The 25556-nt window shown below is 36.9% G+C and overlaps 3 protein-coding genes across 3 annotated transcripts; 1 reads left to right on the top strand and 2 right to left on the bottom strand.

The window, feature by feature from the left end:
- The first annotated feature begins 8746 nt into the window (after positions 1-8746).
- LOC105044924 (myb-related protein 2) lies at positions 8747-11726 on the top strand. The gene is made up of 7 exons (XM_010923021.4): positions 8747-8922; positions 9020-9230; positions 9341-9417; positions 9554-9611; positions 9691-9778; positions 9851-9920; positions 10671-11726. Exons 2-7 carry the CDS (start codon positions 9023-9025, stop codon positions 11424-11426), a joined length of 1257 nt encoding a protein of 418 aa, XP_010921323.1. The 5' UTR covers positions 8747-8922; positions 9020-9022; the 3' UTR covers positions 11427-11726.
- Positions 11727-14545: 2819 nt separating this feature from the next.
- LOC105044923 (uncharacterized protein At5g19025-like) lies at positions 14546-15911 on the bottom strand. Its single transcript, XM_010923020.4, has one exon. The coding sequence runs from the start codon at positions 15296-15298 to the stop codon at positions 14642-14644; it is 657 nt and encodes a 218-aa protein (XP_010921322.1). The 5' UTR covers positions 15299-15911; the 3' UTR covers positions 14546-14641.
- Positions 15912-17687: 1776 nt separating this feature from the next.
- Positions 17688-25494, bottom strand: LOC105044922 (uncharacterized). Its single transcript, XM_019850612.3, has 9 exons — positions 25242-25494; positions 25054-25171; positions 24915-24970; positions 20417-20545; positions 20177-20224; positions 19998-20095; positions 19038-19107; positions 18847-18957; positions 17688-18088 (listed from the first exon to the last, which is right to left on the bottom strand). The coding sequence occupies exons 1-9, from the start codon at positions 25419-25421 to the stop codon at positions 18032-18034; spliced, it is 867 nt and encodes a 288-aa protein (XP_019706171.1). The 5' UTR covers positions 25422-25494; the 3' UTR covers positions 17688-18031.
- Between the last annotated feature and the right edge of the window lie 62 nt (positions 25495-25556).

The following is a 25556-nucleotide window of genomic DNA, read 5'->3' as shown; positions in this document are numbered from 1 at the left end:
TATCTATCTCATATTATCATATCTTAAACCATATTATGACATCCCGAGCTATATTACACCAGAATGTCATTGTTTTTTCTAAAAGATAGAATATTTTCGTCATATAAAATTTTTAAATGAAAAAATCGATCTGCAACTATTAAATGTGCATTGAAAAGTGGTGACTATGTAGATCAATCGAACGAAATAGTGTATTTCATATCGAATTTTTTATGCGACCCACGGTGCATAAAGAATTTCTCAAATGTCCCAATACTTGAAAAATGAGTTTCTTGGACAAAGGATACAGGGATAGCTGTTCAACTCTGTTTTTATTTGAAAATACAATGATATATCGCTATTAACAAACCAATGCTACCCATGTCTTGCTTACATGCAAGTGAAAAATGTCCAAGCATCACTAAATTTATACTATTATTTAAATTATATATGCACACACCCCTTGGAGTACGTTGTCTTTTTTTTTTTTTTTCCCCGCTTTTCTCAATCAAAAGGATGGTTTGTTACAAAAATTTCCACGCATGCGTGCGTGTACATTACGCGCATATGTGTCTGCGCGCACGCGCATGGAAAGCTATACCCCTGTGGACGCCACCTAAAATAAATTAATTCTAATTCAACCCCCAGAAGTCAAATTTACGTTAATATAACGCAAATGAAACAGTAAAAACTCACGTGCTCACGCAAAAAACACAAACTTGAATATAAAAGGCTACTACCGTACGGTGATTAAGACCATAGAATGTGCTTACTGCCCCTTCAGCAGAAGAACCAAGGAAGACATAACCACAGGAAAAAAGGGAAACAAGTACCTTAGATTACAAGTTCATCTAATTTCATCATTAAATTGGAGCTAAGAAAAGAATTCAGATCACTATAGGTTCTAATGGACACGTGAACTAAAAGTCCCTTCATTTTCTTCTTTTTATCCGATCCAACTTATAATTGTTATAAAAATTAATAAAACTAGCTAATTATGAAGGGAAAAATATTCAGAGCTAAAACACCAAGACCCAACTAGAATTTGGACAGAAAACTAAGCTGCCTGACCAAGCCAAACCAAAATAACCGGCACGCTCTCTCTCCCTTCTCTTCTGCTCTTCACTTCGCTGGGGAAAACTTCGGCATAGAAACAACTAAGTCTGCGAATATGTCCACCATTATAAGAATGAGAAAGTATTGTGCACTGTATGCGATACAATAAATTTAACATAAGTGTACCATCTAATTATCTTAAAGCATGTAGCATCCTTAACGATGGAACATATATTTAATACTATCCAGCTTTTTTTTTTCTAATTTTCACAATAAAAATATTTTTTCTCTATACAACAAAAAAAAATAATATTATTACTTCATAATACTTTTTATGACTTCTCATATATGACGTTCTGAGCCATATATATAATTTTTGTATATATATGATATTTTGAATAATATATATAATTTTCTGATATCTTATATGATTTTCAATGAATATATATGATATCTCAAACAATATATATGGCATTCTATAAATATATATGACTTCCTATGAGTATATATGACATCGCGAACAATATGTATGACTTCTTGTGAATATATATAATATCCGAAACAATATATATGACTTCCTAACACCTTATATGACTTCTTATGAGTATATATGACATCCCGAACAATATATATGACTTTCTGTGAATATATATGACATTCCAATAATATATGACATCTTAACGTCTTATATGACATCAGAAAATCATATATATTATTCAAAACGTCATATATATTCATATAAAGTTATATAAGTATTATAAATAATATATGTTGTTCGAGATGTTATATATATTCACAAAAAATATATATATTATTCGGAATGTGATATATACTTACAAAAGTCATATAAGGCGTTATGAAACCATATATGTTGTTCAAGATGTCATATATTTGAAATATCATATATACTCACAGGAAGTCATATAAGGCATTAGGAAGCCTTATATATTGTTCAGGATGTCATATATATTGTTTAAGATACCATATATATTCATAGAAGTCATACAAGATATTAGAAAGCCATATATATTATTCAGAATGTTATAAATATATAAGAAATCATATATATGGTTTAGAATGTCATATATATTCACAAAAATCATACAAGGCATTAAAAAGTAATAGTATTATTCTTTCTTTGTTGTATAGAAGAAAGGGTATTTTCGTCATTGAAAATTAGGAAAAGAAAAAAGCTGAATGGTATTTAATGTCTATCCCATCTAAATGCACTACATGCCCCAATATTATTGGACATTGTGCTACTATTGCACCGCATACGGCACAAAAATTACTCTATAAGGATTGGCAGATGTGGGCTATAGAAATTAGTAAGCTGGCCCAATTGTGGGTGAGCCAATCAGGCAGACTAACTGGGCCACCCCAATTAAAGTGTTAAATGCTGGGTCTGGACTGGCCAAGCCTAATCAGAATCATTTTTCGAGTGGTCATCCATGAATCCAACAGTTCCCAAGAACAACTGTGGATTGGGGTTCATTGGATTTTTTTCTGCAAACCCACATCCCTAATGATGCATCAAGTATTATTTGAATTAGTTTTTCATGAGTGCAGTTTTCCATTTTGCCAATAATTTGAATTATCTCATGGTGCAATTAAGTATTATTTGAATTAATCTGCTCCATAGTTCGCATCTATGGGGGCCTTGGAGATCATGGTTTGGATGTAAATCTTGCCCAAGAAACAAACTTGGATCGACTTATAACATGATATCGAAATGTCGGTCACGCTGGTGAAAGAGATTTGGACATGGTTTAGAAGCTAAGAATGATAAGCTGCTAATGTTGGGCCTTAACTTTGGAGGGCATGGGCCTAAATCGATGCGCGACTGCCACTGCATGTATCCATCTAAAGTGAGTTTCTAAACAGTTTGCTCTAAACCAAATAAAGAGTTCTCTCTCTCTCTCTCTCTCTCTCTCTATTATATATATATATATATATATATATATCTGGTACAAATTCAATTCGAATTTGGAGGGTAAAGAGGGAAAAAAAACATAAGAAGCCAAATCCATCTCTTGCCCCATGTCCCCTTACTAAAGAAATGGATCTTCTAGATCTTTGTCCATCGCAGTCTCTTTCCTCTAAATTGTGTGTAATAGAGAACGAAGCAAACTTCAAGTTGACTGAACCTTTAGCTGTCCATCTCAATAATCAGCGAGATCACAATATCAAATCAATTATGTGCACATCATGAATTAAATGAAGGTAATAAAAATTTTAGACCGTTTGAATAAAGAGACTTTGGCATGAATATAAACGATTGACGTTTCCAACTTGGCTTGGTTATGGAGATTATATTATAAAAGAATATTGCCGTGAGATCTCTCATGACATGCACATGAATAATTCTCATACCCTGTCGCAAGAATAATTGGAACAACTTACAAAATTTATTACGAGCACAATTTGGTTGATTATAGAGTTGCCAAATCAGCAATTGTAGTCTTAGCGAACCTTTCATGCGTACATAATAGGCATTGAAGAACGATGCCCACCTTAAAAGTACCACCGTTTAGACGGTGTAATCCAATCTCTAATAATTTATAAAATTCAGAGATCTTCGTCACAGCATCGAACTTCCATAGCTGACAATTTCTTACTCATTACGAATTCGTTCAAAATTATAAATAAGTAGCACTTGACCAAGATAAGATAGGTTTTTAAACTACCAACCTATCATGTTGGAGCTTGAGCTATGGGAGCTCATTCCTTGTGCCGAGGGGAGAGAGAAGAATAAGCCGGAACTTTTGAATCGGATGCTGGAGGGAATAATAATCCATCCATCACCCAGAAAAAAATCTGTTGTCTTGAAAGCCACGGAAGTAGCTTCCTATACCCTGATTCCAATATCCCAAATTCCATAGCGCGTGGGCGATGGAGTCCACACACATTTCAGCCTCTCTTTAGCTCTCACCATGGAATGGAATCGGACCCTGTTCTCTACCTCACTTTTCCTCCTCCCTTTTTTTTTTTTTTTTTCAAATGGATGTATACCTCACGTCTCCTTCTTCTTTTCCAATGGATGTATCTTCTTGTAATTATATATTGAAACACAACAGTCTACTCAACTAGATGACGAAAAGAAAAGCTGTAATGGGAATGCGTTTAGCAAATTAGATAAATATTGAAACAGGTATTCCATCGGAAGATCATAACCATGCATACTGTTTTTCACGTGCATCACACATGTCGCACTCTGGTAGTGTATCTCTCTCTCTCTCTGTGTATTTTGTTATAGTTGCGTTTGGATAATGACATAATAACGACATAATAAATATGTAAGAAGGAGGACTTGAGATGCTCCATTTGGAAGGATTATTTTAGGATATATTTAGATAGTTGGACTTAAAATTTTATAAAATTTATAATCTAATCATCAAAAATATAAAATATAGGCCGGATTAAGCCTATTTTATAACTATCCAGAGCTTGAGTGGACTGGTCCGCATCCCATAGGAAAAAAAAAATTATTTATTGAGATCATTATTTTTCTCTTTATGTGATTGGGACCGGTCCAGTCAAAAGGTGATCATGGATAGTTGTAAAATAAATCTATCCCAGCCTATAATTTTGTATTTTTAGTGGTTGGGTTACAGATCTCTTAGAATTTTGGATCTAACCATCCAAGCCGACTCTTATTTGCAGCAATATGCTCAGGATTTTACTCTAGTAATACCTTCTTCAATTTGAATGTTCTATATTTTTTTTTCCCAATAAACCAAAATGCATCGCACATATTCAGAATGAATATATCTCAAAGTCATAAGATAAAACATCATAAAACTATAAGAATAAATTGAAGAATTCATTCAAAGCATGCCGCTAGAGTGATCCACAATAAATGATGCTATCCAATTCACCGCACTTTTCAAAGAGACATACTGACTCGCTGGCCTCTAGATATTCACCAAAACAGGGTAAGTCTCTATCTGCCGAACCTGTTCTATATGTCATTTTAACCACCCCACATGCTGCCTAATACTTCATGGCAGTCACGTAGCACATGACAGTAATTTTGATGGAGTACCAATGATTAGATGGACTGAGACTTACTGTTTATCTTGGCTTAATCTAAAGAGACTATAGACCTTGACCTATATTTATGACCCCAACTATCTGAAGTACTAGCTGACATAGTAAACACTAATCTATCTTTTTATTTATAATAATAATAACTAAGCAGTTTGTTGTGATCATGGATCAAGAGGTTGAATGACTTAGATGGTTGGCTTATGCCTCCGTCGTATAACTCATAAGCATCTTTAAACTTCAATGGATCTTTAGGCTTCAACGGGCTTGGATCATTTAGAGCCTCACGATTTTATCCTTTAAAAGATGCCTCACGTTGGAAGAGAATGTTTCAATCCATATAAGCCATATTCTCTCTTGACTCATAATCGATGTGAGACTAAAGAAGCTCTCTTTACACCACAACACAGCCTCCAGTTAAAGACGGCGCCAATGTTGTGGTCATGAGTCAAGAGGTCGAATAGCTCAGATAGTTGGCTTATGCCTCCGCCTTCGCATACGTGAGGTATTGTCCGCTTTGACTCATGACCATCTTTAGGCTTCAGTGGGTCTTTAGACTTCAATGGATCTTGATTATTTAGAGTCTCACGGTTTTGTCCTTTAAAAAATACCTCACGTTGGGAGAGAAGGTTCCAATCCATATAAGCCATATTCTCTCTTGACTCATCATCAACATGAAACTAAAGAAGCTCTCTCTACACGACAACACAGTTAAATAGAGAGTGATTATGTTCAATATAACTAGAAGAAATACGAGTTTATCTCCGCCTACACAAATCAATACATGAGCTAGAGATCTCAGCAGTGAGAAACCATAATGGTGGCCAAACAGAGAGAAAAGACTGCCGACGGTATAACTTGCAAAGGGCGGGAAAAAAAAAAAAATCCAGCCAAAAAGCAGGGGCTGCCATGCCATGTTGCTGCTGCTTGTGGGGTCTGCAACATTCTTTTTGGTGATAACTATGACAGTAGTTATCAGACACTGCTGCGGAGATATCTCAAAATTTGTATTTATTTCCCTATACCTGGACCACTCATCTCTGAGACACATGAACTGCAAAACCGCCACAGATCTCTTGTTGCCAACTAGTCTTCTAAGTTTCATATTTGTCCCCCCCGTTATCCAATTATTCCGGTAAGAGGTTTCCACCAACTCAACCAAGTTCATAAATACTGATAGGTCATGCCACAAATCTTTAGACTCGCAGTCACTTCATTTTTTTCCCCCTGATGTAATAGCATATATTGTGCATTCAAGATACCTTCGAACAGTAGTCAGTCTATGATAGTTTGTTCTAAATTTAATTTTGATCTTTGAGTTACCGAAATAACATATAAATATTGCCAAGTGTTTCAGGATATAGCCATATATTTAGAAACCTTGTATTGGAAATAAAAATTGATATAAAACTGCTTCAAGTAACAGCATATATCTGATTCCGAAGCAAAGGCATGTCTTCCTGTCAAGAAGGACAGATCAACAAGTGAAAAGAAGCCATAAGCCTGCTTATTCTTTTCATGGATGAGAAGGATTCTTTCAGCTTTGTCAATTTCCATCTTATTCTCTTGGGTGGCGATGGGGCATCATCATATGCCATAACGAGCATATTTTAAAGAAATAAGCAGTGATAAGAACTCTTAATGCCTGGATGTAGCCTTATTAATATATAAACCAATTGCAAGCAAGATATTCTCCATCAGCCCCAAATATAGCGACCTTAAGATGAGGGGCGATTTTTGTGCAGAATCTCACGCCCATGCCAAGAGAATCATATCAATTCCAGCAATAAAAAGATTCTTGATATGTGTGATGGCTGGTTGATCTCATTTCTGGTGGAGCAGAATATCAGTGTCTTGTACTTTTCTATCCTATAATTTGTTAACGAGGTCTCAATCTATAAAAGCATTGTCCATGACTTCAACAGGAAATACTTTCAGATACAAGGACCACCACTTCAGTTTTCAATGAGGAAACAGTTAAACATGGTTTGAATTTTCAGACAAAAAAATAGAGACATACATACCAAAATACTCTACAAGAGTCCTCAAGGACCACATAATTTTTCCAGGAGGAAACAGTAAAGGGTTGAATTGTCATAGAGATGAAAATAGTAGACAAGAAGTTGCTGAGTAAACCAGGTATTTATGCAGTGAACGAGGGTATTTATGCAGTGAACGAGCTGGTGAACCAGGTATCTGATATACAAGATGAGTAAGTTTCAAGCAAGAAATCTGAAGCAAACAAAAATCGCAAAGCATAAGACTTCCTCACTTTAACATTCAGTCAGAGCAAAAGAGTTCATTGCTTGTGTGATATAAGGAATTAATCACCTGTAGATTCTAATAACCAATTTTGTATAAAAAGAGAAGACAGCCACTGATGCAACCACCACCAAGGATTGACGAATGAAACATACATGAAGGACCAGGCCTCTGCCCTCCAGCATGACAAAATTGAAAATCATTCAACGCTGTCAGGTTAGTAATCAATAATTATATGATAGGTTCTGGAAAATTGATAGTCTAGCAAGGAGCTAGAGGTTGCGAAAGATTAGTCGCTACCATACGCCCTTGTGTAGGCCCCAACTTTACTCCTCATTCCTGCTTGAGCCATGGCAAGGACCATGTGCACATAAATCATACACATCTACGGCACATGGATGCTGTACACATGCATGACCAACCTTTTTATTCATATAATTATGCTGACATGGACAAGCCAACTGGTCTTTAGACCCAAGCTCTGAAGTATGAAAGTACGCATAATATCTTTTTTATTTTCATTTTTCCCTCTTTGCTTAAAACCCAGTACAAAATTTGGTATCGGAGTGTCTACAGCATTCCAATGGATAGCCTCTAAGTCCCTCATCTCCTTTTCTTTCTTGACATTTGAATAAGTACCAAACTTGACAGAGGAGACAAAAGAGAATTGCATGCTCATTCCATATTCCATTCCTTGCTTTCAAGCTATCTCAAGGGAGCATCTCTTACAGCATAGTTTTTTTTTTTGAAAAGAGATGTATCCAATTCTGCTTCCGGATGCGCCCGGTCAAACAGAATTTTCAAACTTCTATCATCGACTAATACCTATATTCCTCCACCGACTCTATCTGCTGAACTCTGAGTCTGTACTGATCACAATTACTTGTATCATTCAGGCTATTTATTAGGATCCAAAAGCATCACAAACCAACAACCAAACATGTCCCTTCAAGTCCCAAAGCAAACAAGGTTTCCACGTGCGATGGACCCCAGAGCTTAGTTCTAACATAAAGTTCAGGAATCTGGCAGCTTTGCAAGGTCTGAAGACATTACATGACAGATATCTAAGTCAAAAAATTCTCCTCAAGAGCATAAGGTTCCTTCTTTTCCTTACAGGGACCAACGTAATAGAAAGAATTGATTTTTATGGATCTATTCCTTTACACACATTACAAGTGAAAGCTGTTCCACAGAGTTGCTAGTGCAGAATAAAAGTGGAAGTGTTGGCCTGAGAATTGACAACGAAGTTGAAGAATAGGGTCCACAGATAGTAAAAGCAAGAAGGACAAGTCTCTTTTGGGGTTGCTGTGAACATTGGATTGGGCTGTCTTTTGTTCCAATGATTCCAGATTCTCCCCAAAACTTCCTTATAAGAAGAGCCTTGGAGGCATATCTCGCCATCGAGAGGAGATACAGAAGCTGAAGTTCATTTTCTGAACAACAGAAGCATTAAGGATGTTAGGTATGCATGCATTAACTTTCCATAAATACAGGTGACAACCTCCAAGCAAATCAGGCTGTGAGATATATGCAGATCTCAAATGGATAATAGGACCTGAAAGGCAAAAGGAAAGAGAGGTAAGAAGCAAAAATTCTAGCTAGTATGTTGTTACTTGAGCAGAGATGATCTGCCTTCTTTATTGATGATCTTAACCTGATGTCATTTTATAAGCAGAAGATGTATCATCATCATCATCAAGGTCACAGCAACCTCCTTGCTTCTAGAACAACCTTTCCTCCAGAGAGGCATTTGTTTTTGCAAGGCGGAAGTGTTCCTGGGGAGTCAGGACTAGTTCTCTCAACTGATGCCAAACCTAGATTGAAATGGACACCCGAGCTGCATGAACGTTTCATAGAGGCAGTCAATCAACTTGGTGGAGCAGATAGTGAGTATATGAAGAAAGAGAATTTCAGAAGAAATAATGTAAACATAGTTTACTGTAAAGACAAACGGACCCTGTCCTGTCAGCTAATTTATGATCATTGTGTCTTGCAGAGGCTACCCCAAAATCAATCATGAGGCTGATGGGCATTCCAGGATTAACTTTATATCACCTAAAAAGCCATCTGCAGGTGCTAACAGACTTTCTGATTCTTGTTAGTTGTTTGCACTAGACTTATTATTTATTGTTTGACACTTGCATTGGATTTTTTGATTCTTGTTTCACGTTCGTATTATAGGGACTAAGTTGATTTTTTGGGTTTACAGAAATACAGGCTCAGTAAAACCCTCCAAGCTCAAGCTAATGCTGGAACCACCAAAAATGGTAGGGCAGCCTCCTAGAGCTTTCCTTGAATTTTCCAAAATAGAAGAAACAATTTAATAACAGATTTCTTCTATGGCAGTCATAGGTTGCACACTTGGAGCAAATAGGACAGCTGAAGGCAATGGATCACTCATAAGCAATACTACTGCAGCATCCCAGACAAACAAGTAAGAGATAGAAAATACTCTAGAATGTTGTTAATCAACAAAAACCTTCAACTAATAGTTTGTCAATTTCAGAACCATGCTGATAAATGAAGCACTTCAGATGCAAATTGAAGTACAGAGGCGACTGCATGAACAACTTGAGGTAAGGGCAAGATATCATAGTTCCATTACTAATTGATAAAAAATAAGAAAGTCTATAATGTCTCCTTTGGAATAACATATTCTAGATTTTTTTTAATTAAATCAACATATAATCTCCTGAAACATCAAAATAAAATTAAATGACAAAAGCTTCGTTGTTGACAGGCACCCAATATTATCTTCTAGAAACAGACTAAAATTGGATATTCATTCTCTCTTTTTTTGATGGAAAAAAATTGGATATTCATTTTCATTAGGAAAGGCATGCTTGTTTTTGAAAAATCAATGGAAGGATTCAAAAATTCTTGTGAACTGTTTGTCCTGATGTAACATAGATGGTACAATGTCTGGCCTTGTTATGGAGAAATATATACGTAGGAGAAAAGTTAGAGAGAGAAATGCTAGAGATAAGAGGAGAAATACAGAGAATAATTGGCAGCTGGTTTCTCTTTACCATCACCATGTTCCACCTAAACTATTTTGTACTTTTTTTTTTGTTTTTTAGAGGAAAATAGTTTTTGCTCTTTAAAACTTACTTGCCATGTCATTAAAAACCTGTTATAATTAAACTATCTTTGGGTTATCAATTCAAAACCCATTTGTTCGGTTCAGGAACAAAAGTGGAAGACTGCCATGTAACACTATTAGAACATTTTGGCCATTCAAATTGAGAGATATGGTAATTGGTGTCGAGCTGTTGCCCTATTCCTGACTCCATATCTTAACTGAAACTTATTTTGGATTCATATAGGTGCAAAGACACTTACAGCTCCGGATAGAGGCACAGGGCAAGTATTTGCAGTCAGTGCTTGAAAAGGCCCAAGAGACTCTTGGGAAGCAAAATTTGGGTTCTGCAGGGCTGGAAGCAGCCAAAGTGCAATTATCTGAACTGGTTTCTAAAGTCTCACATGAATGTCTTAATACTGCATTTCCAAGCTTGGAAGAAATCTCTGGCCTGCATACCCTGCAAGCACATGGTGCTCAGTTTACTGATTGTTCGGTGGATAGTTGCTTGACCTCATGTGAAGGATCACAAAAGGAACAAGAAACAAATTATGTTGGCAGAGGATTGAGTACCTATCCTGGCAATTCACCCATTTGCCTGCAACAATTCAGAGCAGATACTGAGCTTGAACGGGCTCAACCTGCAAGGCATGCAGATTTCAATGAGCAGAAGACATTTTCTTCATTCATTGTACAAGATTCAGAAGGTACTGCTCTCCCTGCCCGGAGGGATTCTAGAACCCTATCAATTAACAAGAAGGCTCAAAGAGAGAAAGGAGACAGCAGCACTGTTTTCGAGGCACAACAAAGAGAGAGAAACAGCGAAGATGCTTTTCTTGAAGCAAGCAGAAAGAGACCTGCAGTCCTGCAAGAGAGGGAAAAGGAGTCAAATGGGTTTGGCTTGCCAAGTATGACAACCCAACTGGATCTAAATGCCCATGAAGAAAATGAAGGTCCTCCAAATTCCAAACAGTTTGATTTAAATGGCTTCAGTTGGAGCTGAAATAATGGCATGAAAGCAGGTCATGGCAGAGAGAGATGAACTGAAGGGATAATGAGAGGTTCATTTGTACCAACTCTTACATATACCATACATATTGCAACTGCAAGCTCTATCTTATCAGCCATCACAGTTAGCCAAAAATAAGTGATGGATATGGAGATGAAAGTTGATTAACAAAATGTATTTTCCAGGAAGCAGCCTGAGAGTGCATTATGAACAAGTGTGAAAGAGATTGTCCAAGGGAACATTATGTTCAGTTCTCCAAGGTTTGTCAATGGCATCATTGGAATGTTTTCCTAAGCACCATGGCTAAATCTTTGACCTCTTTTAGTTTATCAAAAAATAAACAGTGAATTCATATTCCCAGCACTACTCTAAAATTATTGCAATAATAAAAGTTAAAGATATTCTCATGATATAGCATATAAGAAACTTGATTTTCTGTAACTCAGTCATCAAAGTGTCACTGACTAGGATAGTAGAACCACTCAAAATCTTCAATATTTGTACTTGGTCAAATAAAGAATTATGTACAGATTAATCTCAAAAAGCAACCAAACACTAATTTTAGAATTCATATTCACATCGTCCATTTCAGAATGGTTGCTACACCAAAGATAAGGTGCTTACTCATTAAATAGCAGAAAATATATTCAATCTGAAGATAGCATGCAGATTTAATAGTACCGATAAAAATCAGATAAGCATGGCAGAGTTGGCAGTTAGTAGGTCGACTATATATTGCTTTGCATGCCAATACTGCATTTTCACTAGATCTTGTCAGCCGTAAGGGGGCTAAATGCTCCCAATGGGCACACACAAGTTCACCTCTAGAAATAATCTTACAGCCTTGCTTTTAGAACTATCCTCATTACAAACTAAAGCAATAACCACAGGGTATGATGATTATTAAAGTACAGGCAACTGAGTCAAATGTTCCTGCTCCTATCTTAGCACAATTTCCTAAAACATTTAAACCCACCATGGACATAATTCTAGATGAAATGACACCTACACAAATACAAAATAATACAAGTTAAAGCAACCATAATGCTTACTGCTGGATGATACCTTATACAACATCACTCAGCTGCAATCCAGATGCAACTATCTTCCATGAAATGAATCCAACACAGTTAAAATAATATCATTTGGATTTTCAAGCTATACATTTGGTTGCAGAACTCAGTCATTACTACTGCATTATGTATCCTTGATGTTGTTAAAATTATTTTCATTTTTTATCTATCATAATATTTCACCATAACAACAAAATAGCACCTCACAGTATTCATGTCTCAACAAAGAAATGCAGCATACAAGAATGCGACACCATCCAATAAAAACCCCCAAAACCATGAAGATTATTGAGTAATTCAGTGCATGCAGATTAACAAAATAACTCAAGAACTTGGCCAAAATTATTTCCCTTTTCTAAAAATAACAAAATCTTACAATCAATTAGAAACTTTGAGATGGAGGATTGATCTTCACTATTTGGCATGTATTTGTCATGAACTTCATGTTATTTAATGTAACATGGAAAGTCTAGCCTGCATTTGAACCAAAATGGCATGCATACAGAGGTTGTCTTGACGAAAATGAAAAAAAGTAAAGACAATTTTTTATGTAATCATGATATTTTGCAACTTCTCAATGGAGTTGCAAACATAGTCATACATCAATATTCCACCTAAATTTATTATTCTTTTTCTATATGCAGATTATTTAAATTAAATAGGTATCACTCAATTCCCTTGAATCATTCAGACTTAGATGTCATACGAGAGCTTGATTTATGTCCTGTATCTGCCTATCTGACAGTGATACTGTTTTTTCATTTTAAAAAATTCATTTACAAATAATTAACAAAATCTTATTATAATAAAAATTAGATGTAACATATTACAGGGTACAAGCAAAATCTTCTCAATGGAAAAAAGAAACAAAAGAAAAATTTGACTCAAAACAAAAAGATCAAAAAAAGAACTTATCTTACCTATAAGGTAATATATTTGTTTCACTTGCTGCCTTCCGCATATCACCGCATAGTAACAACTGGCAAATACATTTTCAACTATCAGCCTTCAAAACCATGCTCCTTTTTTTTTTTTTTTTTTTTTTTTTATGGTAAAAAGACGATGCTCTTTTAGTAGTATTGTTAGATACAAGGGACTGTACAATGAATGACATATAGTTCTATTGTGCATACACATAAACTGAATATACAAAGTTTCTCTCTCATACTACATGGGAGAGGTAAGACCAGTAGCAACAGAAAGAAAATTGGCAATAAAGTTTCACTGCAACATTCCAAATCTTGCTTTTCAATTGCATTATCAAAATTGAGATTCATCTCCCCAGCTTTTAGTAATACATTCAAGCATTCTTATTGAGAGATTGTGCATTTGCACATCCATCATTGAAATGTCATCACCTTATTACCTCCTACATGGTAATGTCATACACTGTCAAGTGTCAATCAATTGCTGAAGTCTGCAGAACTTGTCATGAACAACTGCTTGAAAAATTACAAGATTTTGGTCTTGCTGGGATAAACTTCAGCAGACTTCTTGGGAGAAAGAGTTGCACCTAAATTAAGATTTGTTGGGGACATGACTGTAACGGCAATGTATGCTGGAAATTTTGAAGGTTATACAATGGCAGAATTTGTAAAGCACAAATTTAATCCTCATCTTTAAAAACATTTAAAAGGTCTTTCCATACCACTCAAATGAAAATGGAACTCAACAGAATGCTAGTGTCCAATCCGCAAAACAGCACAAGTTGAAAATCTTTTGGTGCTCCCAAAATTGAAAATTAACAATATCCACCAGAAAGATGAGCTAATCTACTTCAGCAAGATGCCACTTTTATGCTAGATGATGATCAATTACAAAAACTGGAAAGTTCAAAGAAGATGAGGTCACCTTGATTCTTCAGCACTAGGCAGTAATAGCTAGTGACTGCAATAACAAGTCAGAAATATACTAGCTTGTGAACTAATATTAAGATCAAATTAATCCAAAGGGAAGTGCAAGAAGGATCCAAGACTACCAGCATGTAACAATTCCCAGAGCACATTGAAGCCACTAAGTCAAATTCAACATGAAGGAATATGAGTTATAAACGACTGGCATATTATTATAATCCAGGGTTCACAGCTTATTACTATGAAAGAACCAAATAACAGTAAACAAGAAATGTAAGACGGGCTACTTCTTAATTCTACGAACTTTCTTAGGCCCCCAAACTTCCATTCTGCCCTCCGGGCATCCACAAGGTGCGCGAAGAATAAGAACAGTACGGCCATTCGTGGGCGCCATCTTCTTGAGCTCAGCTTCCAATTCCTTGTGATCCTCTCCGAGATCCAACGGGCGGCCCCGCAACACCTCCTCCATCGCAGGCGGCAAGCATTTCACACACTTCTCCGACTCGAGCTGGATGTCGAATTCAGCTGCCTTGCGGAGACCTTTGCAGTATGGGTTCCCACATTTCCTCGACTTGAACAAAATCTCCCACACGGCGAGCGCAGTGACGAGCATCAGAACGAATGCGGCAGCATACGCGACCGGGGCGTGATAAATGACATCGCCGATGAGGTCATAGGTTACGGGCACGAGCTCGGAGGCTCCATGGAAGATAAACTTGAAGCATGGGAGGGTGAGAACACCGAGGGCGACGAGAACCAGGAGCAGCATCACGACGTCGATGACAGAGAAAACCGAGTGCTCGCAGAAAGGATGGGACAGAGGGTTCGAGGGCTTGCTCCCCTTCGTGAGGGGGTGGTTTTGGTTGTTGGAGTCCGCCGCCATGATCCGGCGCTGCTGGTAAGCTCTGCAGAACTCGATCAGGCTCCGGCAATCAACCATTGCTGGCGAATCGATCGATCACAATACGGCTGCGTGTCATGCACAAGGACTGATCCGTCACAAAGAAAAACCCTAGAATTTATACTTTTTTCTGAGCTCTTTGTGGTAACAAGATAGCGGAAGAAATCGAATGAAACAGTTTTGATTTCCCCAAATCAAAACGAACTGATGCTCCGATAATTCCAAGAACAGAGATTAATCTCACGTACCAACCGACTCGAATTCGATCGAAATCCACCAGGAAGCTCGTAAAGAAAAGAGAAAGTTGCTAGAAATCGATCGCGGGACCGAAGGATGGGATTCTCTAACGCGAGATTTCCTCCGTTCGACTTCCTTCCTCCTATCTCGGCTTGTTTAGAGGCCGCGAGCAGGGGAATGCGACTCGAGTCTCGACTTGATTCGATTTGACGTCCAAATGCCGTGCGGAAAAGGAAGGAAGGCGAGGATTTTTCAGGCAGAGAAGGACAGAAAGAGAGAGACTGATTGGGTAGCGGGAATTGAAATGATCACAGCGTATCCCGCGGGATGCGAGGGAAAATGGCAGTGAATCTTCTAGATCCACGTCAGCTGGTACTGTATCTGGAGATGACCGGATATGGTTAAAAGGCATCGCCTCCAAGGGGGCTGTTTTTTTTTTTTTTTCGTTAACGAAACCATGACTTTGTATGTTTTTTTTTTGGTGACACATGACCTTGTATGGTTGACGTTGGGATCTCTCAACATAGCTTTTTGAAATTAAGGACTAATTATGTACGTCAGCAAGAAAATTGACACTAATGCCTGTCTATTTGGTTGTCATTTTATGATCTAGTGTGTTAAACTTGAAATTTTTTTATTATATCTTGTGTCACTGGTTTTGATGGTCCTACCATTGTTAGTCCATGCCTTGGATTGGAAGCAAGGGGCAGTAATGTAAGACGGATCGATGGTCGGATGACGATTGGAAAGTGATTGATCACCTGGTGGTGACATCGAAATATGGACTAGGATTCGATTTGCTCTTAAATCCAGTTGTTTCCTTATTAAAATTTTCATGCATATCTCTATAAAGTCCAAGGGAGAATGTTTGTCAAACTTTTTCAATGAACTGCAAAGCACAAAATTGACATTTAGGTTGGTGTTTTTTCCTTCAAAAGAGTATCTGGCTGGACAATTACTTGAAGCATCCGATGAGGAATTGGAGAGGAAGTGCATACGTTTTCATGAGAACTCAATCCACCGCTAACATAATCTTCTAGAAACCATCCCAAATCCTCTTACTTTCACAATTTGAAGCTCTAGGCCTCCAGGACACCATACTCTTCCACCTAGAAACCAGCGGTCAAATTGAAGGCTGGTTTTATATGAATGGTATAACGCCCCCTGGCAACTTGATCAAGATGCCGAGTGTTTCCTCTTTTTTTTCTTTTTTTTTTTTTTTATAAAGAATACGTTGTCAAGTTCTTAACTTACCACACATCTCCGGCTTACACACGTTTTTTGCTATTATCATCAAAATCGAAATTGAAATGAATTAAAATGAAAATTTAAAATTATCATATTTTTTTAATGTATAAATTCATAACTAAAATAAAAATAAAATTTAAATACTAAAAGAAAGTAAGGATTAGATTTTGAAGAATCGAGACATTCTCATTCTCCTACGACATATATCTTTGACTCCCTTCAATCAAATGGCAGGGAGAGAAGTCACTCAGCCCAACCCACCCCAATCAGACATCCTAAGATTTTTATTGTGGCACGTAATAGAGAGGCATCATACGAGGCCTCTCCTTGACTAAAATCACACGCAAAGAACCCAAAAGAGAAGATGGGGACATTAGCTGCATTGCCGCTAATTTATCTTAACCCAAAGGGAGGCCACAGAATGCTACGTCAAAAAAGAGAGGACGTCTTCCAAAGTCCAAATCTCCTCGATCGTAAGCCCAAAGATAACAAGAAAACTTCGTCTCTGCGCGCACACCAGAAACAAAACTTCGTCTCCGTCGGCACACGAGAAAAAAGAACGGACCACGTGTAGGCCATGAACCTAGACGTAAAAACGTCTTTACAGAAACCAAGCGATCAAGTACTTGGTACTTTCGTTTACCAAAACAAAAAAAAAAAAAACTTGGTACTTTCCACGTGATTTCGGCTCATGCTTTTAACTTTGAATGATGTTTTAAATTCATTTCACCAGCATCGATCCAGAGAACATGTCACCTGGAAGGGTTGGAGTCACCTGATCAATATGACTAAAGATATTAGCTCGCACAAGGCTCAACAAATGAAGGCGTAAATCCAACAAGGGTTTAAACATTGTTGCTAGGTGAAAATTATCAACAGCAAATTAAGCCCGGCTAATTGACTTGGCCTTTTTGAGCTAAATAAAATATAGAAGAAACAGGTGTAATAAACTAGGAAGTATTAATCATAACGCTCCATTCAAATGACCCAGGCGTTTGGAGGAACATGCAACCAGGAATATTATATCAATTTTCAAAAATTCTGACTTAATATTTTCGAAGAATATCCTAATCATCTGCCACCAGGTACAAGTCTCACCCATTTAAGATGATCACCAAAAAGGGGCAGACTCGAGCTCGCACTTTGATGCACTTCAATCTTCCGGGTGGGAGAAACCAACAGTAAGAGAGGAAGATCACATCCCCGTAGCATAGCGTAAACAAGGATGGGCACCCTTAGCCATGCTCTAAACAAATCCCTAGATAAGTTGATGCAGACTATCCTTTTCTAGTCCTCTTCTTCATCAAACTTGATCTTCTTCGGTGCTGGTTGAATGACACCAACCTGCGATACACCGATAAAAAGGAGAAGCAAGCCATAAGCAGAAAATCGTGGACCTCTACCTTGTAATAATCAAGAAACAGCATCCAACTTTGAAAACGTCATATCTGAGCTAAAACAGCTATACCGTCTTACTTGACCCAAGTTTTATTACAGTCACTGTCCAAACGAGGAAGCTGGAATGCACTTAAACAGGAAACAAAATGCTAGCGTTAAATTAAACTCGTCCATTTGGCAAACCAGGATTCTTGTCTGCCAATCATGTATAAGCTTATTGTTTCAGAGGACACAGACAGGCACTGAGTGTGCTCCAAGCTTCAGCTTGTGAAATCCACAGTAACAAGTCCAGAATAAACTCATTGGGACTGAAGTCACTTGTGCATTCACATTCACTGATTCAAATGTTGATAGCAGGTTTCCAGTTAAGATGACTGGTATAGTATGTTATTTATGCCAAAACTCTCCTCATTAAACTTTCCATGATAAAGATTACCTGCAACCAATCTGGCAGAGAAACAGCATTTACTTGCTGGTTGCCTAATGTTCCAGTTAAGATGACCGTTATAGTATGTTAGTTATGACAAAACTCTCATTAAACTTTCCATGATTAAGACTAACTGCTACCAATCTGGCAGAGAGACAACATTTACATGCCTGTTGCCCAATGTCTTATGATGTTTAATTTTTTTCAGCAAATGAATAAGATTCAACTTCTTCAGAACTCAAATAGAAATAGCAAAAATATGGAATATTTTACTTACAAAATCTGGGCATTCATAATCAATACCAGCAGCCTTTATCTGCTTACGCCGCTTCTCATCTCGTTTTAAAATTCCTTGCACCATCCGCTGGTGTTCTTCCATGGTTCTTTCCTGAACATCAGAAATAAATGATAATACAACCACAGCACAGCCGAGCAGTTAGCCTCATAATCTAAAAGATTTAATATTACCTTGTTATGCCGTTTCCGTGCAATTGCTTTCCAATCCAATGGTTTGAATCTTCGGTTTACTCCTTTCCACCTATAATCAAAAATTGGAAGAAAAAGAAAACTATAACTAACATATAAACCACACAAAAAAGGCTGACATACTGACAATTGTGAGAATGTACAAAAGTCAGTGATATGGCCGAAGTATTTATTTTCAGATGATTAAGGTATGTCTTATTTCATTTTTACCACCATCAGCTAAACAAGACAATTGCATATACCATCAGTTCATACAATACATAAAATATCATATGCATCAAATTTATTATGACCCCTATCATAAATACAGTCATATATGGGCGCTATCACAACTACTGTCTTATATGGTGCCCGTGGAACTGCCACAACAACATATAGGTTATACAAGCCAATTATCTAAGCGTCTTCAAGTTTTTTAAAGTATAATCAGGACATTTAAAAAACAAAATTCTTTCAAAAAGAAAAAAAGCTAACTGTGAACAGAAAATCTTTTAACTAGTACTGATTTCAAAATGAGCGAGGGAGACAACATTTAAACTTGGGAAGAACACTGATTCTTTTGGGAGCACCGCATGGTAAGTTCCAGTTCCACTCGGAAAATCCTTGCAACAATATAAATTCCAGGAATCGTGAGGTAGAACTCAAAGAGTGCATATCAGTATTTCTCATGTTACCAAAAGCAATTCTAAGCATTGGTCTCTCTTACAAGTTTATAATTACTACATAAAAAGTGTTTCAGCTCTTAACTTATAAATCTCACAGATTTTCATTTCTTATTCCTATCAACTGCAAATCTGTCGGCATCAATTAATAATAAGACTGCATTAATAGTACTACAAAGTTGCACAAAATTCAATTTCAATGTCATTCAGGCCAAAACAATAGGATCACATCTAGTTCTAAACGACACTTCTCACAGATCAATTGCACATAATGGCTTACAGTTTTGGATGAACACGCTCTTGTGGAATAAGACTGAGTTGGAGATTATGCTCAAATAGTAGGTAATTGTTCATCTCATCAGCCACAACCTTGGCCACCTGCAAGTTACAACATGTATCACAAAAACAATATCTTTTATTGAAGACAGCATACAAATCTGCTAGAACAAAGTCTCTTACCTCAGGGTTTTCAAATTCAAGAAATCCATAGTGTTTTGATTTTCCTGTCTAGAAAATATGAAAAGAAATTGAAAAGAAGTAGAGAAATATTAGTGTCAGTTATATATAAGGTAAAATGCTCAATTAAAAATACATATATAAGAAAATTGCTTTACAGTCAGAAGGCATCATTTGGATGTTCTAACATTGGAAACTTTGTTCCATCAAAGAGAGAGAGAGAGAGAGAGAGAGATTGGAAACCTTGGCTTGGTCTTTTCTACATATGTCTGGTGCAGGCATGCAATTAAGTATCAGAGCTTTCCAATATCTAAGAATCGCAGTTGTCAAAGAACCTAGGTGATCCCTCCTCCAGCCCAAGGGATTAGCTGACTGCCTAGCAAATAGAATTTATACAAAATTCACCAAATAAAACACCTTTATATATTTGAATTATTAATCAAAACATGCTTTTTGCTGATAAACAGTCCATATTTGGGTCATATGCATGAGCTTTACTAAAAACTAATACTTCCAATATCACAGTTTTATAGTTGTCCTAAACTTATAAACAATATATAAAAGCATGCCAATAATATAAATGCATAAGATTATTATTAACAAGAGGATATTACTAATACAACTAGTAACAACACTAGTTATTGCACTATATTAAAGCTCCACATTGTAAGGAACTAAGGATATATATCACATATAAATCCAGAATAAGTTTCTAAGTTGAGCAGAAAGCTTATGATGCACAAATAGAACTCAATGATTGAATAAAAACCCATTAAAGATGTAAGCAAGAATCTCTTAGACAGAGGAAAATAAATGAACTAAATCAGGCAATAAATTAGAAAGAAAATTAGGAAAGAAACTGAAATAAAAATATAAGAATGTCATTGATATAACCAAGGTCCGCAATCTCAGTTCCAAGCACCATACTGGTACGTTACTAGTTCGATGTCTTATGATACAGTACCAAGACATTTTTTATTCACTTTTTATCATCATACTGCACGAAACAAGGCAGTATGGGCTGGTGCTGAGCAGAACCAAGTCAGCCTAGACCAGTACAGACTGGTTCCTGTACCGAACCAGCAAACCAACCTGGTTCTGCACCGATTCAGTATGGTATGCACCGAACCAGGCAGTTCGGGTTAGTTTTGCAGTCCTTGGCTGAAGCAATATGGTGATGTTGGTAAGATTATCATGGGGAACACCATGGAGAGCAGGTAGAGGGAGTCCTTGGAAACCCCTGTAACAGTATCATTTAGTCCCTCACAGCCAATGGTAAAAGAAAGAAAGAATGGAAAAAAAAAAGCCTCCTGTTTTGGAGAGCTTCGAACCTACCATTCTCCTTGGGGTTTAACAACATCAACAACAAGAAGTGGAAACTGGAAAATGAAAGAGAAATGGAGAGTAAGAGAAAAAGTGGAGAGATAGAGTGAGAGAGGGAGTGAGGAAAGTGAGAGATTTATTGACGAGAGAAAGAGAGAGAGAGAGCAGTCACCATCAACCATGAATCACTGTACAAGCCTGCCGACCACTGGGAAGGTTGGTTGAGAGTGGAAAACTTCGGATGGGAGGAGAAGCCCATTGCTAAAGTTTTCTCAGATGAGAGAATGATCTAATGGATCAATCCCCTTTGCTCTCTGTTTTTGTTTTCCATTTCCCTTAACCAGTTTGACCCTACCCAGTCTCAAGTCAACTGACTCAAGTTTGGCTTGCCACCATAGCCGATAGGTTGAGATAGGTGATTGTCAAGCAAAATCAGGTGGCACAGGCGACTCTCGCTCACCCAGCTGAATGCCTAAAACATTATGTGGTGGCCTATATGGTGGATAGTTCAGGCTGGCCTTAACTAGGCGATTTGGGCCTAGTCAGGTGCCCAGGCACTCGCCTAGGTGCCCTGGTGGGCGCCCATAACAACCATGAAAAGAATATTTTTGCTACAGACCAGTACCCAAGCACAGTATACATGTTGAAAATAGCTGAAGATGCAGAAGTCATACTTTGGACATTCTGACATTGGAAACCTCGGCTTGGTCTTTTGTACATGGATTTAAGTACATGTGTCAGGTGCATGCATAAAATATAGCATCAGACTATTCCAATATCTAAGAATATCTTTCTACAAACCAGTATCCAAGTGCCATATCCATGTCTGAGTGTGAGGTATCAGTACTTAATGCTAAACCAAAGGGTCTTGACTCTTGACAAGGTTGGGAGTTGGTGAATGAAAGCTCAACACCATAAAGCATTAAGCAGACTAAGGAAAATAAAGAACAGAATAGATGGAAAGGTGAATGAGAGATAACTTCACTATGATGCTTAATTTTAATCAAAAGATAAAAAAACCATATCATATATAAGAACTCAGTCCAGATTATAAGCTTTACTTTTTTATTTAGCACAGGTACACAATGCAATTTATGAGAAACAATTATATCATAAGCACAAGAAAAATAGCAAAGGAAAAAAGCTGGACAATCTAGAAAAGATCAAAACCAGTACAGACCTTTCATGATAGCGCACATATGGAGAATAAAGACATTACTTTTTTAATAATAACATTACACAGTTGATCAATTAACAACCTTAGACCATATTAAAAGCAATTTCCTGAGAAGCTCATAAATAAAAAGGAATTGTATAAGCTATACTTTTCTGAAGTAGTTATCTTTACCGAAAACAACCTGAAAATCTGAGATGTTCTAGTGAGGCATCAACGCATACATCTTGTAGGAAGTTAATGGAGATACTTGGTAGGAAAATGTCAGGTTCAATTGAGCAGAAGAATAAGACTGTTTGAGGAAAAACAGTGGAATTCATTAGGAAATGACAATAACTTAAATTGAAGAATCTCAGCATAGATCTTGTACTTTTCACTCCTAAAACTTGTAAAAACAAAGACAAGATTATCAGAGTGTTAAATAGCAAAAGGAGCACAAGTTCCAGCACGTGGCAACGGTTCTTACTCTTTCAATAGTTCGGATATGCAAAAATAGCTCAGGCTGATAACTATTACAAATATTTGATTTTTCCTTAGTTAATGCCAAATACTGCATTTGTGAATCAGTCCTCCCATGTAAGAAATGCAGCAATTCAAATATTCCTCGGAACTTGTAAAACAAATATGCCCCTCCTATATTTACTTGCTATGCCGCACAATGCACATGAATTCCTATGGTATATTTATTTAGGGCTAAGTTTAGAAGTAGCTAGAGTTTTCAATCATGTGCCTTCAAGATGGCAAAATGCAAAAACTCTGAAGATTTTTTAGATGATCAATAGCAAAGTTCTGAAAAAGAAAACATGATGTCCCAAGACAAAGGAAAATTAATGCTGAGGTAGTGTTGGCCTCTTCATAACCATCTGGTAAAATGTCATCTATCATACCACTGTATGACTATGGAGGTGGAAGCTTTCTTACTGTCATCCAGACTACAAAACTGTTGAAGCCTATTTACTATTCGAAGTTTAATAATTCTCCTATTTGGTGAGTCCCCAATTCTGCTGACAAAGCCCAGATTGTATCTTCTTCTTTATCATTTTGTAACTTTCCTATAGTAACAAGAGCGAAGCATTGGATGTCTCACTAAACAGTGTTATTCCTTTTCATGCTGCATCAATTACAGTTCTAAAACCAAGTGCTCAATGCCTCAACCTATGGAATTTAAAAAAAATTGATAGATGACTTTTCTAATACCAAAATTTGATTTAATTTCACAGGAACCCTTGAATGTTAAGAATCTCGTAGCTACAAAATGTGGAATCTTGATTTCAGTTAACATTTTGTTGCTTATCAAACTAACTTTCGAACTGAATTTGATATGAGAGAGAATAATTACATCATTACTCATTCCCTTGATATCTAATTTAGTATAAAAAAGGTGATGCATATCAATCAAAGCTCAATTAAGTGATTCGAACCAATTCAATTAAGCAGCTAGCTCAATAAAAGATCGGATCATGCACAATCTTCATTTTAACCCACAACAGAAGTGCCATCAACTGGTTTAAATTGAGAGATCAGTTGTTTACTGCAAATTCTTTGATGTAATTGTAAAGTTGTTTGACTTTGCACTTTAGACAGGTAAGAGGAACTTCTTGCTCCAACATAAATAATCAAATTTCACATTTATTTCAAAACTATTGCAATCTGCTTATGCAGGAACAGAGGTTAGGGTTATCAAAACCGGTTACTCATGCAAGAACAGATATCAGGGTTCGGTGCAAGTTGTGCAAAAGAGTCTTCTTTGCATAATCAGGCTTACTTGTTTCATTTGACACATTTTAGACTGCAAAATACTTTGAAAAGAAACAGCATAAAATATTTTACATAAGATTACTAAGTCAGAAATTATAAATTTAATTAGACTAACAATCAAATAATTTTGAATATTACACATATAAGTATACAACAAATTTTGCAACAAATTCAAATCAACTACTATATCATCACTCAAACAATTAAGTAGATGAAATGATCTCTTAACTTTTTAACAGGCATTTACATATTTAAGCAGAATAAAAGCTATTTAGCATAAAAAAGGCCACAGCTTTAATCGATTCAGCAACACAAAGCTACGTAAGAAGCTACACAAGCATTTAAGTGACCATTTTAAGTAACAGCTACAGATGCCCATGAATGAACAAAACCATCAACATTCACATCCACAGTTTTGTGCCTCCCAGGCGAACATGCTCATGTGGCTTAACATTTGACCAATTAAACAACAGCAAAACAGAGTACCTTCCTGTTGCGTGCAGTCCTTAATCTCTTGATTTTCCCAAATTGCCGAAAGAATCCTGTAATGATTGCAATTGTCAATATCCCATCCAAAAAGAACTAAGTTTTCTTGTTTGTTTCCATGCAACGCAAAAATGAGTACCTTCCATTTGCTCCTCATAGAATCCATGAGGTATGTGACCAATATACAACACCGTCGCGGTTTCTTTCACGGGTTCTTCTGGCTCAGAAATTTTCCTCCCAGGACCCCCTTCTAAAGGCTGGAAACAAAGCCATCATAAATAACAGAATAGCTTAGAAAAGAACCCCATTCATGAGATTGAAGCATACCAAGAAGTCAGAGGATTCATTGGCGCGCCGGGAGATGGATAGCTGAGAAGAATTCTTCCTCAGCTTCTTTATCAAAGCCTTCTTCGCCTCTGCACCCATTCCACTGCACCATAAAAAAATCACAAAGGTGTGATAAACGATGTGAGGGAAAAAACGAGTTTTTTTTTTGCAGAATTCCATATAAATTATAGTGAGGACAAGAGAAGAACTAGGGAAAAATCAATGGAAACACATCTAATCGGAAAATAACAAGAAACTTCCAAAAGATGGGGACATCAATCCGAATCACGTTCGGTCGGCCACAAACAGATTTAA

The sequence above is a fragment of the Elaeis guineensis genome, chromosome 5 (genome assembly GCF_000442705.2).
Source record: "Elaeis guineensis isolate ETL-2024a chromosome 5, EG11, whole genome shotgun sequence".
NCBI classification, from domain to species: Eukaryota; Viridiplantae; Streptophyta; class Magnoliopsida; order Arecales; family Arecaceae; genus Elaeis; species Elaeis guineensis.
Note: the sequence above shows the minus strand (reverse complement) of the source record. Positions and strands in the feature narration are given on the sequence as shown.

Excerpts from the sequence above, each read along its gene's own strand:
- LOC105044924 (XM_010923021.4), top strand. The coding sequence starts at position 9,023 with ATGTATCATCATCATCATCAAGGTCACAGCAACCTCCTTGCTTCTAGA. Across the intron at positions 9,231-9,340 it reads TCAACTTGGTGGAGCAGATA|AGGCTACCCCAAAATCAATC; the intron begins GTGAGTATATGA and ends TGTGTCTTGCAG. Across the intron at positions 9,779-9,850 it reads GCAGCATCCCAGACAAACAA|AACCATGCTGATAAATGAAG; the intron begins GTAAGAGATAGA and ends TGTCAATTTCAG.
- LOC105044923 (XM_010923020.4), bottom strand. The coding sequence starts at position 15,298 with ATGGTTGATTGCCGGAGCCTGATCGAGTTCTGCAGAGCTTACCAGCAG.
- LOC105044922 (XM_019850612.3), bottom strand. The coding sequence starts at position 25,421 with ATGGAATTCTGCAAAAAAAAAACTCGTTTTTTCCCTCACATCGTTTAT. Across the intron at positions 20,096-20,176 it reads TTGAATTTGAAAACCCTGAG|GTGGCCAAGGTTGTGGCTGA; the intron begins GTAAGAGACTTT and ends TGTAACTTGCAG. Across the intron at positions 18,089-18,846 it reads ATTATGAATGCCCAGATTTT|GTTGGTGTCATTCAACCAGC; the intron begins GTAAGTAAAATA and ends GGTGTATCGCAG.